The 20,358-nt window shown below is 41.3% G+C and overlaps 1 protein-coding gene across 1 annotated transcript in view; it reads right to left on the bottom strand.

Moving 5' to 3' along the window:
- PCCB (propionyl-CoA carboxylase subunit beta) overlaps positions 1-20,358 on the bottom strand; it is an 87,723-nt gene that overhangs the window by 42,729 nt on the left and 24,636 nt on the right. The window contains exons 7-9 of the mRNA XM_024746261.1: positions 6,834-6,942; positions 5,455-5,575; positions 3,713-3,794 (exon numbers count right to left, since the gene is read on the bottom strand). Coding sequence (XP_024602029.1) covers positions 3,713-3,794; positions 5,455-5,575; positions 6,834-6,942 — 312 coding nt within the window. The remainder of the gene's footprint in view (positions 1-3,712; positions 3,795-5,454; positions 5,576-6,833; positions 6,943-20,358) is intronic.

The following is a 20,358-nucleotide window of genomic DNA, read 5'->3' on the forward strand; positions in this document are numbered from 1 at the left end:
GGAGCTGGAGGAATCAGACTCCCTGACTTCAGACTATACTACAAAGCTACAGTAATCAAGACAATATGGTACTGGCACAGAAACAGAAACAGAGATCAATGGAACAGAATAGAACGCCCAGAGATAAACCCATGCGCCTATGGTCACCTAATCTATGACAAAGGAGGCAAGGATATACAATGGAGAAAAGACAGTCTCTTCAATAAGTGGTGCTGGGAAAACTGGACAGCTACATGTATAAGAATGAAATTAGAACACTCCCTAACACCATACACAAAAATAAACTCAAAATGGATTAGAGACCTAAATGTAAGACTGGACACTATAAAACTCTTAGAGGAAAACATAGGAGGAACACTGTTTGACATAAATCACAGCAAGATCTTTTTTGATCCACCTCCTAGAATAATGGAAATAAAAACAAAAATAAACAATTGGGACCTAGTGAAACTTAAAAGCTTTGCAAAGCAAAGGAAACTACAAACAAGTCGAAAACACAACCCTCAGAATGGGAGAAAATATTTGCAAACCAATCAACGGACAAAGGATAAATCTCCAAAATACATAAACAGCTCATGCAGGTCAATATTTAAAAAACAAACAACCCAATCCAAAAATGGTCAGAAGACCTAAATAGACATTTCTCCAAAGAAGACATACAGATGGCCAAGAAGCACATGAAAAGCTGCTCAACATCACTAGTTATTAGAGAAATGCAAATCAAAACTACAATGAGGTATCACCTCACACCAGTTAGAATGGGCATCATCAGAAAATCTACAAACAACAAATGCTGGAGAGGGTGTGGAGAAAAGGGAACCCTCTTGCACTGTTGGTGGGAATGTAAATTGACACAGCCACTATGGAGAACAGTATGGAGATTCTTAAAAACCTCAAAACAGAATTACCATATGACCCAGCAATCCCACTACTGGGCATATACCCAGAGAAAACCATAATTCAAAAAGACACATGCACCCCAGTGTTCACTGAAGCCCTATTTACAATAGTCAGGTCATGGAAGCAACCTAAATGCCCATCGACAGGCGAATGGATAAAGAAGTTGTGGTACATATATACAATGGAATATTACTCAGCCATAAAAAGGAACGAAATTGGGTCATTTGTAGAGACGTGGATGGATCTGGAGACTGTCATACAGAGTGAAGTAAGTCAGAAAGAGAAAAACAAATATCGTATATTAACGCATATATGTGGAACCTAGAAAAATGGTACAGATGAACCGGTTTGCAGGGCAGAAACAGAGACACAGATGTAGAGAACAAACATATGGACACCAAGGGGGGAAAGTGGTGGTGGGGAGTGTTGCTGGTGGGATGAACTGGGAGATTGGGATTGACATGTATACACCAATATGTATAAAGTGGATAACTAGTAAGAACCTGCTGTATAAAAAATAAAATTCAAAAGTTAAAAAAAAAAAAAAGCCTAAGGAGAACCACGAGAATAACATGCATTGCAACAATATGGACGAATTTCAGTCGTCTCGTTGAATGAAAGCAGCCAGACAGAAAAGATCGCACACTATATGATTCCATTTATATAGTATACAAATCCAAGAACAACTAATTTATGCTGTTAAAGGTCAAGATGGTGGTTTCCCTCAGGGGCTTGGTGGGAAAACAGTGCCTGGAAGAGAACACTGGGGAGGCTTGTCTGTTTCTCTATGTGATGCATTGATTTGATCTTTCTATATAAATGTTTCGGTTATTTAGGAGGATTTATATTTATTTTAATAATGGTTACTTCTGTAACTATACCTCTTTAATGCCCTTAGTTCCCTGGTTTAGCAATTTGGAGAGGTCATTAGGAGAGCTGTCATTCAACAGAGGGAGGAAAGCAGAAGCCAGATTCCAGAGAGGACTAAAGGAAGAAGAGACAAGAGGAGTTTAAGGAAAAAGGTAGAAAAGACTGTGGATGTCAGTTAAACAGAGATTCAGGTTAAGAAGGGTTTGGTTTAGCAGACAAGAAGTTCATACATGTTCAAACACATCTATTGCCCAGAGGAAGGAGTTAAGAGAGGGAGAAGAAGTTAAACCAGTCAAGAAAGCAAGATGCCAGACAGGAAGCAATGGAGTGAGGAGCCCAGGTGAGGCACCTCATTCTTTCAGCCTGGGGAGACACGGAGGGATGGTGGAGAGGGAGAAACAGGCACCTATGGAAAGTGATGAACCTGATGCTCTCAATTTTCTCCACGAAGGAAATGCTGATGTCATCTGATCAGAGTGGGGAATAGAGAAGGAAGTTAGGGTTTCGATCAGGGAAAGTGAAGAAGATAAAAACAGGAGCTGAGGGGAGGTTCACGGCACATATTCAAGCCGGAGACCAGAGAGGTGAACCAAGGACCCAGCTCAGGCTGGAGCAAGGCTCCGGGGCTTTCCCTTGGCAGGCTCAGGCCCCACTGGCAACATGGGTGGGTGGATGAATAAGTGACTGGATGGATGAGTGGATGAATGAATGAATGGATGGATGGATGGATGGATGAATGGATGGATGGGTGCCTGGCTGGCTGCAGCCTTGAACCAGGGATGGGACTCCACAGGGCAAAAGGAGAATTGGAGCACGGATGACACAGACCCCATTTTACCTTCTTCACACTACTTTTGGACCTAAAACTACCCACGCCACGTATGCTTTTGTTCTCTCAATCTCTCATCCAAATGTGAGGTCGCCGAGGCAGGGTTTTTGTCCATCACAGTGTCATACAGCACCAACACTGAGAACAGTGCCTGGCTGTTAACATCTGGCATAATGGCAGAGTCCAAGCTGGGCCAGGAAGGCAGAGGCCAGGAGGGGCAGAGGGCTCCACAGGAACGGGATGATTGAGGGCTGGGGAGTCCAGGAGCAGAGGTGGTGAGAGACGGACAGCACAACTGTGAGGGTGTAGAGAGTACTGAAGGCTAAGGTCAGAGGAGGGCATGCTGGTAGAAGCGGGCTCAAATGGTGCTCAGTAGGCTAAGAATCCAGCAATGAGGAAAGGCAGAGCCCGGCCACGGCTGCTGACTCACGCTGACTCCCCACAGTACAGGGAGGAGGAACAGGTCACTGGGAGAGCCAGGGCCCCGGAGAGGCTGCGCCCACAGAGCCGTCTGGGTTCAGTTAATCGAGAAGAGCTAAGAGCACAGGGCGCGTAGGAAAGTGTGAGGGAGACAATGGCCATCGACGGATGCCCCCAGTTCACCCCAACACTGTCCTCTTCACTTAATGACCCAGGAACCTGCTACACCAAGAAAAAGGTACAAATGACTCGCGTCCTCCTCCGACCCACACACACACCCCTCAACCCTGTCACAGGACACCTTATGTACTCACTCTCCTTTCTCTAGAGAAAAACAAAATGCCCTGAGCATGAGGCTCCAAACAGAGGTACACGAAGAGTCATCCTGCCTCAACTCCAGGCTCTGGAGACACGGCCCTTTCTCTACGGGCCTCAGAGTGCCAGCTCAAGAGCCCTGAGCTCTGCGGACCCAACTGCCACACCCCCAAGCCCATCCAAGCCAGTAGGGTGGCCACAGCCACTAGCTCTTCCCATAGCACACTACTCAGTGCCCTTGTTCTGTGCCACCCCGTGCCCTGCCTGTGTTGCCCAATGGTAAGGCCTGTGGGTAAAGCACTTCCTCACTGAGCCAAAGCACAATGACATGCATGTGGCTGAGCCAGCACAGACAAGACAGACAGATGTGGCACTTACAGAGTGTATGATGTCCACCATGTTGTAGGCTTTGGTAGATTCCAAAGGGACAATTGTGTCAAGCTCAGGAACCAGACGGTCACTTTGGATAGAAAAAGAAGCAGATATAATCAACATGGAAGAGCCCGTTGCCTTCTGTGGGTGGGGAATGGGAGAGGAAATGGGGGAGACACAGCATGGGGGCTGGACTGATTCTGTCCCTGCTGGGCTAGCAAAGCAGTCCCCAAAGATACATTCCTTTGTTACCACCATATTAAACTGAAGCTGAGCTTGATATTAACCCAGAAGATCTTTCTGTTTTCATTTAGAGGAAAAAAAAATGAGCTTATTCCCCTGAATGTGGAGATTCCTTCATTTATCCTCTCTGAACACCTCCTACATTCTAGGTATTGTATGGAGTACCAAAGGACATTATAGTGAACAAGCCACTGTACCATCAAGCCCAGCTTCCCAGAGAGCTCAGCACCAGCGTCTTGGGTACAGCCCCACCCAGTAACAAAGTCCTCCCTTACTTTTCATGTGTCATTTACACATATGCATACAGCTTCCCTGGGACTGAATGACGAGGAGGTATGGCTGGGCCAAAGCAGGCTGTTCAGACATGTCTGGGCCCTCGGACCGTAACACCTTCAAATGATGTCCTAAACCTTTCAAGAACCCCAAACAGTACAGCAGCTTGGAAAAGGAGGCTGTGCCCATCGCTTCTGGGCCTTGTGACCACCCTCCCTCTCATGACTACACACAGTGGACCGCTGATTGTATCCCCTGAGGAGTGAGGCAGAGGCAGACAAGGAGTGGCCCTGGGGACATGACTCTTCAGAGCATCCCGGGCCCAGACACGGCCCCATAGGTAGAAGCCCAGGGCAGTGTCTGCAAACGGCTTCTTCCCGAGGGACGGCTTCTTCCTGAGGGACACAATTTCAAGTCCTTCTGCAGAAGTATTGTAGGCCAAGTGAATGCTTCAAAATCAGAGAGGAAACAAAATGGAGAAGACAGCAGCCAGTGGTCTGGAGCTATAGTTCCCCAGCTGGGCTTCTGGCTTATTCTGCGGTGCTCCCCACATCAGGCAGCGGCCGGAAGAGTAAGAAGGAAAGAAGGTCTTCACTAGGTGGTCAGCAACACACCCTTCCCCAGGAATGCCCCAGCTTCTGGCCACAAGCAGGTGTGCATAAGCACATTTCCTAAAGGGCATGCTGTCTGAATCATTTCATGTTTATATATATATATATATAGACTTGTTTATTTCATGTTAAGACTATATATATATATATATATACACACACACACACACATATATATATCTCAATTCTGGACAAAGACTCAGAAATAATATTTTTTTTGGCCACTTTTTACTCCCAAGCTACTTGTCAGATATTAGAGAGAGGAAAAACGTGAATAAAAATAAAATATCTTGGGATTTCCCTGGCAGTCCAGTGGTTAAGACTCTGTCTAAGCTTCCACTGCAGGGGGCATGGATTTGATCCCTGGTGGGGGAACTAAGATCCTGCATGCCACACAGCGTGGCCAGAAATTTTTTTTTTAATTTCTTTTTAAATAAGTAAATAAAATCCTTTGTGGCTCCTATACCCAGATGTGCCACCACCATGCCTACACCCGACTCCACTGCACAATCTACTCCAAGCTGCCCACCAGGGCAGACCCTGGAGGTCCCGCCAGGGCACACAGGCCAGAGAAGGACAAGCCAACCTGCAAAATGAGAGGAGCTCCGGCCTGCAACTCACCTGGGATCATGGCACTCACGGACGGGGGCGGGGTCCTGATTGCTGAGAGGCAAGTAGTTGAAGAACTCCCGGAGATTACACAATGCATCCACGTCGTTTTCAAAAGCTCTGTGGGCCACGCCTGAGAAAACAGGGAGTATATAATGGGCCAGGGTGCCTGTCAGCCCAGAGACGCAGCTTCATGCCCACCTGCCCCTTCTAGGGCAGGTCTGCACCAGACTGTGCCAACAGCCCTGTCGCCGCCCCCTCCACTGAGGATGGTACCACACCACACACCTTCAGGCTGACCCTCAGTCCATGCAGCCTGTTCTCTCTGCAAGGGTCACTCCTTTCATTATCCAGGTCTTTGACCTAGTGTCGCCTATTTGCTGAGGCTTTCCCTGCCCCTCTCCAGAGCACAACTTTCCCCACACCCCTCACTCTCCATCCCTGGACCAGGTGGGAATTCTCGTCACACTTTTCCCTGCAGCACCCATTTCCCTGTTTACTGCCTGACATCTCCCCAAGAGTATCAGCTCCAACGGGGTAGAGGCTAGGCCTGTCTTATCACTGCAGCCCAGCAACTGGAATAATGCCTGGTTATATGTCCATTAACACTCAAGAAAGCTGGACAATAAAAAATAAAAGGAAAACGGCTGGCACATGTCATGGTACTTAGCAATGGCAGAACAAAGGAGGAAAGAAGGGGAACCACGTGGTAAGGAGTCAAGCCATCATTCCTCAAGAACACTCTGAAATCACAGAAGAGCCAAACAGGGCCATAGACATGATAGAGAAAGTGGGGCAGGAAACTCCCTCTCAGGTTCACCCCACTGGACTCCCTGCTTCTACCGCTGCCCCCAGTCTCTTCTCTACCAGGCAGCCCAACTGGGCTTTTAAAGTCAAATCATGTCATGTCCCTAATCCAACCACCCTCCTTGCCACTCACCGAGCACACCAGCCCCTCTCCTTCCTCAGAAGCCTCTGCCTGCGATGCTTCTCCCCTAGGTATGCACTCAGTCCACTCCTTCAAATCTGCTCAATTATTGCCCAGTGAGGCCTGTCCTTACCACCCTCATTAAAACTGCAACAATCCCAACCCCCTTTACCCTGTGCTACTTTTTCCACAGCACACATACTTTTATGAATCATAATTCTTGTAACCATCATTCTAATTTGCTCAAAAATTTCAAAGACTATGAAAGCATTAGTAGTAGCCTGTAATTTAACGAGTTTGAGATATAAATCCACCTTTATTACTATATCTGTAAACAATACATGACACTACTGTCTATTCAAAGAAATTCTGTCGATGAAGTGATATCTGTACAGACTGTCACTTCTAGCAATTCCTCTTCTCAGTGTCTGACAACAGTAAGGTAAGCTTCGAGGCCTCTAACCTGACATGGTGGTGTGGGTCCTGGCGCCCCCGAGCTCCTCCTGGGTAACGTCCTCATTGGTGACAGACTTCACAACATCAGGGCCAGTGATGAACAAGTAGGAGGTGTCCTGAAACCAGAGAATTCCAGAAAGTTCAATCTCAGAGCACCAGAACTCGCAAAACCAGGTTAGGACACAGCTCACAGATGCGTATCCAAACCAAAGACCCACGTTTTCCCTGCCTCACTGTCTATCAAAAAATCTTCGTTGCCTGGTTCTCTCTCAGCAAAATGGCCTGCAGTGTGGCTACCAGTCATTCATCTGTAGAACACCCTAACAGGTGACCCTTATTCAGAGCTTGCTGCACACCAAGAATTTTTCTAAGCATTTCATGGGATTGTGTCATTAAAGCCTAGGTACTATTATCACCCCATTTACAGATCAGGAAACTGAGGCACTGTGATAGTGTGCAGCTTGCCTAAAATTAATCAGTCACTTTAAGTGAAGCCATCTGGAGACAATGAAAATCAATGTTTGGTGTTCTGAGAGAGTGACAGGCTTTAATTTTTAGTTTCTAACTTTAAGATAATAAAGACATACTGTAAAAAATTTAATCAGAATAGGAGATACAGTAGAAAGTAAGTCTACATGCAAGCCCTTATTTCCAGCCCTCTAATTTCCATCCCCAAAGGCGACCACTGTCAGTTTCTCTGACATCCATGCATATGAGCATTTATATATTTTTCCCTCTTATTTTCTCTCTAGCACATTGTCCTACACACACTGTTCTCAAACTTCTTGAAGATTATTCCGTATCAGTATAGTAGGATATGTATCGCAACTTACTTAACTGCCACCTACTGATGGTCCTTTAGACCGTTGCCAGTGTTTTACTTACAACAAGCAATGCTGCAATAAGTATCTTACTACAATCATCTCTGTCAGCTCATTGTTCATGTTCTTTGCCCATTCTCCTACTAGATAGTTGTTTTTATATACTAAGGACATTAGTCCTTAGGCTATTATCTGTGTTGTATCAGTCTTTATTTTATGGATCCTTGGTTTGGAATCTTGCTAGAATGGCCTAGCTAGAGAGGTCTATCTTCCCCACTCCACACAAAGACTCAAACAAATGTTCATAAGAGCATTACTTGTAACAATCAAAAACTAGAAACAGACACTTCCCTGGTGGCACAGTGGTTAAGAATCTGCCTGCCAATGCGGGGGACACGGGTTCAACCACTGGTCCGTGAAGATTCCACATGCCTGAGCAACTAAGCCCATGCACCACAACTACTGAGCCTATGATCTAGAGCCTGCATGCCACAACTACTGAGCCTGAGTGCTGCAACTACTGAAGCCCACGTGCCTGGAGCCTGTGCTCTGCAGCAAGAGAAGCCACCACAATGAGAAGACCACGCGCTGCAGCAAAGAGTAGCCCCCGCTCACTGCAACTAGAGAACGCGTGCGTGCAGCAACAAAGACCTAACACAGCCAAAAACAAAAAAACTAGAAACAGCCCAATTCCATCAACAAGTGAATCTCAAAATAATTATCCTAAGTGAAAGCAATCAGCCCCATAAAAAAAAAAAAATAGTACATACTTTTTGTATATATTTTGTACATACAAAATGTCATTTTGTATGGTTCTGTTTATATAACATTCTAGAAAATGCAAATTAATCCTGTGTGATAAAAAGTAGATGAGGGCTTCCCTGGTGGCACAGTGGTTAAGAATCCGTCTGCCAATGCAGGGGACATGGGTTCGATCCCTGGTCCAGGAAGATCCCACATGCCACAGAGCAACTAAGCCCATGCACCACAACTACTGAGCCCATATGCTGCAACTACTGAAGCCCGTGCACCTAGAGCCCATGCTCCACAGCAAGAGAAGCCACTGCAATGAGAAGCCCGTGCACTGCAACAAAGAGTAGCCCCCGCTAGCCGCCAACTACAGAAGCCCCCGCTCGCCACAGCAAGAGAAAGCCCACATGCAGCAACGAAGACCCAACACAGCCAAAAATAAAATTTTTAAAATTTTTTTTAATTTAAAAAAAAAGCAGATGAACAGTTACCTAAAGACAGGGCTGGGAGGTAGGAAAGAATGAGTTACAACAACACATGAGGAAACTTTGGGAAGTGATGGTTATGTTCATTATCTTAATTGTGGTCATGGCTTCATGGTTGTATACACGCATCAAAGCTCTAATTGCACAACTTAAAGTGTGTGCAGTTCACCACACATCAATTATATCTCAAAGTTGTAAAAAAAAAATTGTGGAAATGCAAAGGGTCAAGAATATCCCATATCCATACCACTTAAAGAAACTACAGAAGGACAACTTGCTGTACCAGGTATCAGCATTTGTCGTAAAGCCATTGTAATTGATAGCATGGTATTGACTGGCACAGAGATAAGCAAACAGACCAAGAAAGCTCAGTGAAACACTCGATATATGGACGCTTGATTCACAATATAAATGACATCACAGAGCAGGAAAGATTGTTCTTTTCAATAAAAGGCTCTAGGTCAACTAGGTGTCTATACTGGAAAAAAAATTTTTAAAGCATTAAACTAGCCTCTATTTCATACTATGTGTAAAAATCAACTCCAACTTTAGATGCAAACATAAAAGGCAAAATAATAAAACATTTAGAAAATAGAAAGTATCTTCCTGACTTCAGGGTAGGAAAAAGTTCAAGAACTAAAACACACTACCCATAAAGTATACGTTTGACATTCGTTCTCCTATCAAAAGAGCACAGAAGCCAGCTTACAGGGACACCCATTGGCTAAAAGAAGGACAATTTGAGCATCAAAATAATGATAGTACTGTAATGGAATATAAACCATTGAGTAAAATAGGTAATCCATGAACCCATATTAAGTCAATGAAATAAACAAATGCCCAAGAAAAGCAGGGCTCTTCCTTAGAGTAGATCACCAACTGATATGAAACAAGTGGTGGAGCTGGAAAATAACCATCTTGTAAAGATTGGTTTGGACAAGAATCATCAATAGATACTAAATCAAGGCAAAAAGTATAATGTGGAACAGCATACTTGTATGGTCTCAAAGCAACTCCCCAGTGAGTATCAGTTACAAAGAAAAAACTACATAGTGAAGAAACCAGACAACACTTCAACAATGATCAAATTAATGTCACCAGCAGATGGCCATCACTTGTCTCCAGATGTGATCATTTGAGCAGGATACAACATCACTAATGTAGTGGAGAGGCTGGGCTACCTAATCTGATTCTGATCGTGAGGAAATACCAGATAAACCCAAATTGAGCAACAATCTATGAAATAATTCATTCTGTAGCCTTCAAAATGTCATGACAAAGAGTCTGAGGAATTGTCACAGAGTGAAGGAAATTAATGCAACATGACAACTAAATGCAATATGTGATCCTGAAATGGATCCTGTACTGGAGAAAGAAAATGCCATTAAGGACATTTTTGGGACAAGTGACCAAACTGTAATCTAGATGGTAGAGTAGACAACAGTATTATATTAGATAGACTACATGTTAGGCATATGTGAAACAAGCCTTAATAAATTTTAAAAGATTGAAATCATACAAACTATCTTGTTTGATCGCAATGGAATGAAACTAGAAACAAAAAAACTGGAAACTTACAAATATGTGGAAATTAAACATCACACTTTTTTTCATAAATTTATTTATTTTTGGCTGCGTTGGGTCTTCCTTGCTGCGCATGGACTTTCTCTACCTGCGGTGAGTGGGGGCTACTCTTCGCTGTGGTGCGTGGGCTCCTCATTGCAGTGACTTCTCTTATTGGAGAGCACAGGCTCTAGGCACGTGGGCTTCAGTTGCTGTGGCGCACAGGCTCAGTAGTTGTGGCTTGCAGGCTCTAGAGCCCAGGCTCAGTAGTTGTGGCGCCCGGGCTTAGCTGCTCCGCGGCATGTGGGATCTTCCAGGACCAGGGCTCGAACCCGGGTCACCCGCACTGGCAGGGGGGATTCTTTTTTTTTTTTTTTTTTTTTTTTTTTTGGCAGGTGGATTCTTAACCACTGCACCACCAGGGAAGTCCCAAACATCACACTCTTAAAACAGCCAATGGACCAAATATGAAATCAAGGGAAATTAGAAAATATTGAAAAATGAAAACGTACAAAAACTTACTAGATGCAGCAAAAACAGTGCTAAGAGGGGAATTTAAAGCTGTTAAACACACTAAGAAAGTAAGTCCTCAAGGCTTCCGTCTGGCTCAGTGGTTAAGAATCTGCCTGCCAATGCAGGGGACAAAGGTTGGAGCCCTGGTCCAGGAAGATCCCACATGCCGCCGAGCAACCAAGCCTGTGCACTACTGGGCCTGCGCTCTAGAGCCTGCGAGCCACAACTACTGAGCCTATGTGCCACAACTTCTGAACCCTGTGCGCTGAAAGCTCATGTTCTACAACAAGAGAAGTCAGCAAAATGAGAAGCCCACGCACCGCAACGAAGAGTAGCCTGCGCTCACCGCAACTAGAGAAAGCCTGTGCGTAGCAACGAAGACCCAATGCAGCCAAAAAAATCAATAAGCAAAAAAAAAAAAAGTTCTCAACCTAACTTTATACCTTAAGGAACTAAACAAAAAAGAAAAGAAAAGAAAAAGAACTAAACCCAAAGTTAGCAAAAGAAAGAAAATAAAGATTAGAGCAGAGATAATGAAAAATAGAAAAAACAGAGGGAGAAAAAAAAAATCAGTAAAACCAGAACTTGGCTCCTCAAAAAGATCAATACAATTGACAAATATTTAGCTAGATGGATTAAGAAAAAATAGACTCAAATTACTAAGATCAGAAATGAAAGTGGGGACATCACTACCAATTCCACAGAAATAAAAAGATTATAGGAGTACTATGAACAATTCTATATAACAAATTGGATAACCTGGATGATATGAACAAATTCCTAGAAACACACAACTACCACCAAGACTGAATCATGAAAAAATAGAAAATCTGAATAGACCTGTAACTAGTAAGGAGGCTGAATCAGTAATCAAAAACCTCCCAAAGAAAAGCCCAAGACCAAATGGCTTCACCAGTGAATTTTACCAAATATTTTAAGAAAGATTAAACACCAATCCTTCTCAAGCTCTTCCCCAAAAATTAAAGAGAAGGAAATACCTCCTAATTCATTCTGAGACCCAGCATTACCTTAATACCAAAGCCAGACAAAGCCACTACAAGAAAAGTACACATCAATATCCCATATAAATATTGATGCAAAAATGCTCAACAAAATACTAGCAGATCTAATTCAACATTTTATAAGGAATTATACACCAAGACCAAGAGGAATTCTTTCCTGAAATGCCAGGATGGTTGAGCACACCAATATCAATACACCACATTAAAAGAACAAAAAGAAAAAATTACATGATCATCGCAATGCAGAAAAAGCATGACAAAATTCAATACTCTTTCATGGTAAACATACTCAGAAAACTAGAAAGAAACTACTTCAACATGATTAAGGCCACATATGAAAAACCCACAGCTAACATTATACTCAATGGTTAAAGACTGGAAGCTTTTCCTCTAAGATCAGGGACAAGGCAAGGATGCCCGCTTTCTCCACTTCCATTCAACACAGTATTGGAAATCCTAGCCAGTGCAATTAGTCAAGAAAAAGAAAAAGGCACCCAAATCAGAAAGGAAGAAGTAAAATTATCTGTTTGCAGATGACATGGATTTTATATGTAGATAACCCCAAAGATTCCACACACGCACAAAGTTAGAATAAACAAATTAAGTTGCAGGATACAAAATTAACACACCAAAATCAGGTGCATTTCTGTATGCTAACAATGACCAATCTGAAAAGGAAGTTACAAAAACAATTTCATTTACAATAGTTTCTAAAAGGATAAAGTACTTAGGTAAAACTTAGCCAAAAAGGCAAAAAAAACGTGTACAGTGAAAAACATTTCTGAAAGAAATTAAATAAGACATAATGGAAAAGATATCTTCCATTTATGGATTCAAAGATTCAATACTGTTAAGATGTAAAAAGTACCAAAAGCAATGTACAGATTCAACACCATCCCTATCAAAATCTCAATGACATTTTTGCAGAAATAGAAAAATCCATCCTAAAGTTGATGTGGAATCTCAGGGAACTCTGTGTACAGCCAAAACAATTCTGAAACAGAACAAGGTTGGAGGTCTTCCTGACTTCAAAACCTACTAAAAAGCTACAGAAATCAAAACAGTGTGGTACTGGCATAAAGACAGACATATAGACCAATGGAACAGAATAGAGAGCCCAGAAATAAACCCTTCCATACCTGGTCAAATGGTTTTCAACAATGATACTTAGACCATTCAATGAAGAAAGAACAGTCTTTTCAACAAATGGTGCCGGATCCCACTTCTGGGCATATATCCAGAGAAAACTCTAATTCAAAAAAGATAGGTGCACCTCAGTATTCATATTTATAGCACTATTTACAATAGCCAAGACATGGAACCAACCTAAATGTCCATCAACAGATGAATGGATAAAGATGGGTATATATATACAATGGAATACTACTCAGCCATAAAAAAGAATGAAATAATGCCATGCAGCAACATGCATGGACCTAGAGATTATCATATTAACTGAACCAAGTCAGAAAGAAAAAGACAAATACCATATGATATCACTTATATATGGAATCTAAAATACGATACAAATGAACTTATTTACAAAACAAAAACAGACTCCCAGACATAGAAAACTTATGGTTATAATAAATTAGGAGTTTGGGATTGATAGATACACACTACTATATATAAAATAGGACAACAAGGACCTACTGTATAGCACAGGGAACTATATTCAATATCCTGTAATAAACTATGATGGAAAAGAAAAAAAAACAGTGCTAGGAAAACTGGATATCCACGTGCAAAAACATGAAGTTGGACCTATGTTACATCATATAAAAAATTAACTCAAAATGGATCAAAAGACTAAACATAAGAGCTAAAACTACAAAACTTAGAAGGAAATATACAGGGAAAGTATGTGACACTGGATTTGGCAAGATTTCTTGGGTATGATAACAATAGCAGAGATTACAAAAGTAGACAAACTGGACTTCATCAAAATTAAAATCTTCTGTGCAAAGAACACTAACAGAATGAAAAGGCAGCCCACAGAATGGGAGAAAATATTTTCAAATCATGATCTGATAAGGGGTTAATATCAGAATATATGAAGAACTCCTACAACTCAACAACAACAAAATGATTCAATCAAAAAATGAACAGAAGACTTGCATAGACATGTCTCCAAAAAAGATATACCAATGGCAAATAATATGAAAAGAGGTTCAACATCACTAATCACTTGGGAAATATAAATGAAAACCAGTGAGATACCACTTCACACACATTAGGATAGCTATTATCAAAACAGAAAACAAATGCTGGCAAGGATGTAGAGAAACTGGAACCCTTTGTGCATTGCTGGTGGGAATGTAAAATGGTGCAGCCACTGTGGAAAACAGTATGATGTTTCTTCAAAATATTAAACAGAATTACCAAAATACCCAGTAACTCCACTCCTACGTGTATGCCTAAAAGAACTGAAAACAGGGATTCAAACAGATACATGTACACCAACGTTTATTACAGCATAATCAGTCTAAAAACGGAAGGCAGTTCTGACACATGGTACCATATGGATGAACCTTGAAGACATTATGCTAAGTGAAATAAGCCAAATGGACAAATATTGTTTGAGTCCACAAATTCCGCAACAGAAAGGGGCTGGGAGTAGGGAATGGAGAACTAATGTTTAATGAGTACAGAGCTTCAACTGGGGTAGATGAAAAAGTTCTGGAGATGACTGGTGACGATGGTTGCACAAAAAATGTAAAGATACCTAAGACCACAGAACTGTAACTTAAATCTTACCACTTAACCATTTCTTATGTATACTCTACAATTTTTTTAAAAACGTACTGTATCAGTGTTAAACTTCTGGAGTTTAACAACTGGTTATGTAAGAAAACACCCTTATATACTGGGGACTTGCCTAGCGGCCCAGTGGCTAAAACTCCACACTCACAATGCAGGGGGCCCAGGTTCGATCCCTGGTCAGGGAACTAGATTCCACATGCTGCAACTAAGAGTTCGCATGCCACAACTAAGAGTTTGCATGCCACAACTAAAGATCCAGCATGCCACAGCAAAGATCCCACAAGCGGCAATGAAGATCCTGCATGCCGCAACTAAGACCCAGCACAGTCTAATTAATTAATTAATTAATTTTTAAAAAAGAATTATATACTGAAGCATTAAAAACGTAAAGGGACATGATATATATAACCCACTCTCAAACAGTTAAGAATTCTGTAAATTTGAAATTTCAAGATAAAAAAATTTTCTAAAAATTCTGCTCAAAGGATAGCATTGAGAAGAAAAAACTGAAGTCACAGAGTGGGAGAAGACAGGTGCAATATATATAACTGATAAAGAACTTACATCCAGAATATACAAAGAACTGCTAAAAATCAGTAAGAAGAAAACAAAAACCTCAATTTTTAAAAATGGGTAAAATAGATGAACAGCCATGCCATGAAAGAAACATGAGGGAATTCCCTGGCGATCCAATGGTTAGGACTCAGCGCTTTCACTGCTGAGGCCCAGGTTCAATCCCTGGTCAGGGAGCTAAGATCCCGCAAGCTGCGCAGCACAACCAAAAAAAAAAAAAGAAAAAAGAAACATATGAAAAGGTGTTTAACCTCATTAGTCATGGAAATGCAGATTAAAACAATGAGAGGGCTTCCCCGGTGGTGCAGTGGTTAAGAATCCACCTGCCAATGCAGGAGACACGGGTTCGAGCCCTGGTCCGGGAAGATCCCACATGCCGCGGAGCAACTAAGCCAGGGTGTCACAACGACTGAGCCTGCGCACAACAACTACTGAGCCCACAAGCTACAACTACTGAAGCCTACGTGCTTAGAGCCCATGCTCCACAACAAGAGAAGCTACCGAAGTGAGAAGCCCGCGCACTGCAACGAAGAGTAGCCCCCGCTCGCTGCAACTAGAGAAAGCCCGCGTGCAGCAACAAAGACCCAATGCAGCCAAAAATAAATAAAATTAAAATTAAAAACAAAACAGAAAAAAAGAGAGAGATCACACCACATGCAAACTGGCATAATTAAATTATGTCAATAAAAGTGCTGGCACGGATGTAGAACAAGTGAAATTCTCACACACTGCTAGTAGAAGTGTAAATTGCTGCAACTTCTTCAGCAAACAGGCATTACATAGAAAAGCTGAAGACATGTATATCCTATGACCTAACATTGCCCCACCTTGAGAAACTGAAATATGTATGCATCAACATACATGTATAAGAATGCTTATATCAGAATCATTTGCAATGAGAAAAATCTTGAAACACAAATATCCATCAACAGTAGAAAGGATGAGGATCTTAAGATAATATACTACACAGCTACTAAAATGAACTACATTTACATAGAACATGGATAAATCTTATAAACATGCGTCACAGTCACGCACAAAAGAATGCATATTATGTTTCACTTTACATTAAAGGTAAAATAGGCAGCATTAACCCCATTGTTTAGTGAGGCATAATTAAAATTTTAAACTGTAGAGCAAAGCAAATTTTAAAATTACCATAAAAGTTGAGACAAATACTTCTAGGCAGGATGGATGGAGACAATACTCATTATGAGGGTAATGGGGGCAGGTTCCTGGAGGGCCATTTCTTGATCTGGGTGTCATTTACATGGATCTGTACTTTATAATAATTGCTAAACTTTACGTATTTTATGTACTTCGCTGAGTATGTATTACATTAGAAATTTTAAATTGTTTAAAATTTTTTAATTAACTGGGAGAGGAGGCAGAGACAGAAGCAGGAAGACCAGTTAGAAGGATTATGCAATAATCCAGGTGAGGTGCTTGAATCAAAGTAATAGCAGTGTAATAAGAAGTACATAGGAATTTTATTATATTTTAGATTATATCCTAAAATAGAGCAAATATGATTTTAGACTGATTGAACTCAGAATGTAACAGAAAAATGAATCAGTGTTTTCGACCTCAGCCACTGGAAGGCTGGTCTTGCCATTTATTGAGATGGGGAAGGCTACAAGAGAGCACTTTGGGAGGGCCATATTAGAGATGAGAAACCCATTAAAGCCCAAATGGAAATGTTGATAGGCAACTGAAGGTTTAATCCTGGAGTTCAGGAGACCGTTCCATCCTGAAGAAATAGGTTTGAGAGTTGTCAGCACATACATAGATGGATATTTAAAGTCTTGAGGCAGGATAAGATCACCAAGGGAATGAGAGAATTGCTAGAAGAAAACCAAGAGAGTATAGTGCCCTGATGTTTCAAAGAGGAAGAAGTGATGACATAGGTCAAATGCTGCTGGAAGGTCAAGTAAGATAGGACTGAGAAATGTCAACTGGATTTAATGATATAGAAATCGTTGGTGTCTTTGATACAAGAAATTGCCATTATCAGTGACTCTGAATAGAATAATATCCTTTCCATCATAAATTAAATGTCTAAATATATTTAGATCTATCTTTCAGTTCTGTCCTGTTACTCAATTCTGTTCTGTTCCCTGGTCTATTTATTTACAAACTGAACAAATAGTTTTAGTTATTTTAGCTTTAAAACGTATTTTCTCACCTGGCAGGACTAGCCTTTCATTGCACTTCCTTCATGGAATGTCTACTCTTACATTGTAGTTTTCTTGTTAATATGAACTTGTCTAGATCTTTAAGAAAGAATCTGTTAGCATTTTTATTGTACTCTCATTAAACACATGGAATAGTTAAGATGTAGAATGGTTAAGGCTTAATGATTAGTTGCAGAGGACAAGAAAGAGGAGGTGGTGCCAATATGCAGGTGTTAATTAAAGTTCTGCAAGTGGAGGATGGGATTGCTTAGGATGAAAACACAGGATTAAAAGATACAGCGTACAAAAAGTACAAAAAATACAGTGTATTTCTATACACTATGTACAAAATATACACTATATAGAAAATATCTGAAAAAGAAATAAAACCTGCCCATTCACGATAGCATCAAACATTACAAAATACCTATGTATAAATTTAACCAAGGAGGTGAAAGATCTAAACACTGAAAATTATAGAACTTTGATGAAAAACACCAAAGATGACACAAGTGGGAAAAAAATCCCATGTTTATAAAAATATTGTTAAAATGTCTGTACTACCCAAAGCCATCTATAGATTCAATGCAACTCCTATCAAAGTTCCAATGTCATTTTTCTACAGAAGTATGGCGTCACATAAAAAGAAACACAGACCAATGGAACAGAATCAAGAGCCCAGAAACAAACTCTCACATATACAATCAACGAATACTTGACCAGGGAGCCAAGAACACTAAATGGGGAAAAGATAGTCTCTTCAATAAATGATGGTGGGAAAACTGGATAACCACATGCAGAAGATGAAACTGGACACATATCCTACACCACTCACAAAAATTAACTCAAAATAGGTTAAAGACTTAAAGACCCGACTCTGTAAAACTCCTAGAAAAAAACATAGGAGAAACACTCCCTGACACTGCTCCTGGCAATAATTTTACGGATGATACCAAAAGCAAACGCAATAGAAACAAAAATTGATAAGTGGGACTACTGCAAACTAAAAAGTTTCTACACAGCAAAAGCAACAATCAACAAAATGAAAAGGCAACCTACCGAACAGGAGAAAATATTTGCAAATCATATATCTGATAAGGGATTAATATCCAAAATATATAGAGAACTCATAAAACTTAACAGCAAAAAAAATTTTTGATTAAAAAATGGGTAGAGGATCTGAATAGACATTTTTCCAAAGAAAACATACAAATGGCTAATGAAAAGATGCTCAACATCACTCATCATCAGTGAAATGCAAATCAAAACCACAATGAGGTTTTAGCCTCACACCTCTTAGAATGGCTATTAACAAAAAGACAAGAAATAACAAGTGCTAGTAAAGTTCTGGAGAAAAGGGAACACTGTGCACTCTTGGTAGGAATATAAATTGATACAGCCACTATAGAAAACAGTATGGAGGTTCCTCAAAAAACTAAAAATAGAACTACCAAATGATCCAGCAATCCCACTTCTGGGTATATATCCAAAGGAAATAAAATCAGGACCTCAAACAGAGGACTGCATTCCCATTTCACTGCAGCATTATTCACAGTAGCCAATATATGGAAACAACCTAAGTGTCCATCAATGGATGAATGGATTAAAAAAAAATGTGACATACATACAAATACACACAGAATTATCCACTGGATATCCATATCAATAAAAAAAACATGACACATACATACACACAGACAAACACAGAGAAATATTATTCAGCCATGAGAAAGAAGGAAATCCTGCCATTCGTGACATGAATGGATCTTTAGGGCATTTCACTTAGCGTATGCTAAGTAAAATAAGTCAGACAGAGGAAGAGAAATACTATATGATCTCATTTATTCGTGGAACCTAAAACAGCTGAACTCAGAAAAAGAATAGTGGTTACTAAGAGCGGGGGTGGTGTTGGAGTGAGGGGAGATGTTGGTCAAAAGATACAAACTTCCAGTTATAAGATGAAGAAGTTCCGGGGAGCTAATGTACAACATGGAGATTATAGTTAACAGTAATGTATCACATACTTGAAAACTGCTAAGAGAGTAGATCTTAAACGTTAATCACCACAAGAATGAAATGGTAATTATGAGAGCACTATGGGGGTAATCATTTTACAATATGTAAGTATCAAATCAACAGGTACACCTTAAGGGGGCTTCCCTGGTGACACAGTGGTTAAGAATCCGCCTGCCAATGAAGGAGGCACGGGTTCGAGCCCTGGTCTGGGAAGATCCCACATGCAGCAGAGCAACTAATACTGTGTGCCACAACTACTGAGCCTGCGCTCTAGAGCCTTCAAGTCACAGCTACTGAAGCCTGCGCGCCTAGAGCCTGTGCTCCGCAACAAGAGAAGCCACCGCAATGAGAAGCCCGTGCACCGCAACAAAGAGTAGCCCCCACTCACTGCAACTAGAGAAAGCCTGCGCACAGCAATGAAGACCCAACACAGCCAAAAATAAATAAATTATTTTTTTTTAAATGTACACCTTAAACTTAAACAATGTTATATGTCAATAATATCTCAATAAAACTGGGAAAAAATGTTTTAAAAATAAGACAAAGCGGGGGGACCTTGAAGATGGCGGAAGAGTAAGACGCGGAGATCGCCTTCCTCCCCATGGATACACCAGAAATACATCCACACGTGGAACAACTCCTACAGAACTCCTACTGAAGGCTGGCAGAAGACCTCAGACCTCCCAAAAGGCAAGAAACTCCCCACGTACCTGGGTAGGGCAAAAGAAAAAACAGAGACAAAAGAATAAGGACGGCACCTGCACCAGTGGGAGGGAGCTGTGAAGGAGGAAAAGTTTCCACACACTAGGAAGCCCCTCCGCGGGCAGAGACTGCGGGAGGCGGAGGGGGGAG

The sequence above is a fragment of the Neophocaena asiaeorientalis genome, unplaced genomic scaffold, assembly GCF_003031525.2.
Source record: "Neophocaena asiaeorientalis asiaeorientalis breed wild unplaced genomic scaffold, Neophocaena_asiaeorientalis_V1.1 scaffold437, whole genome shotgun sequence".
Taxonomy (NCBI): domain Eukaryota; kingdom Metazoa; phylum Chordata; class Mammalia; order Artiodactyla; family Phocoenidae; genus Neophocaena; species Neophocaena asiaeorientalis.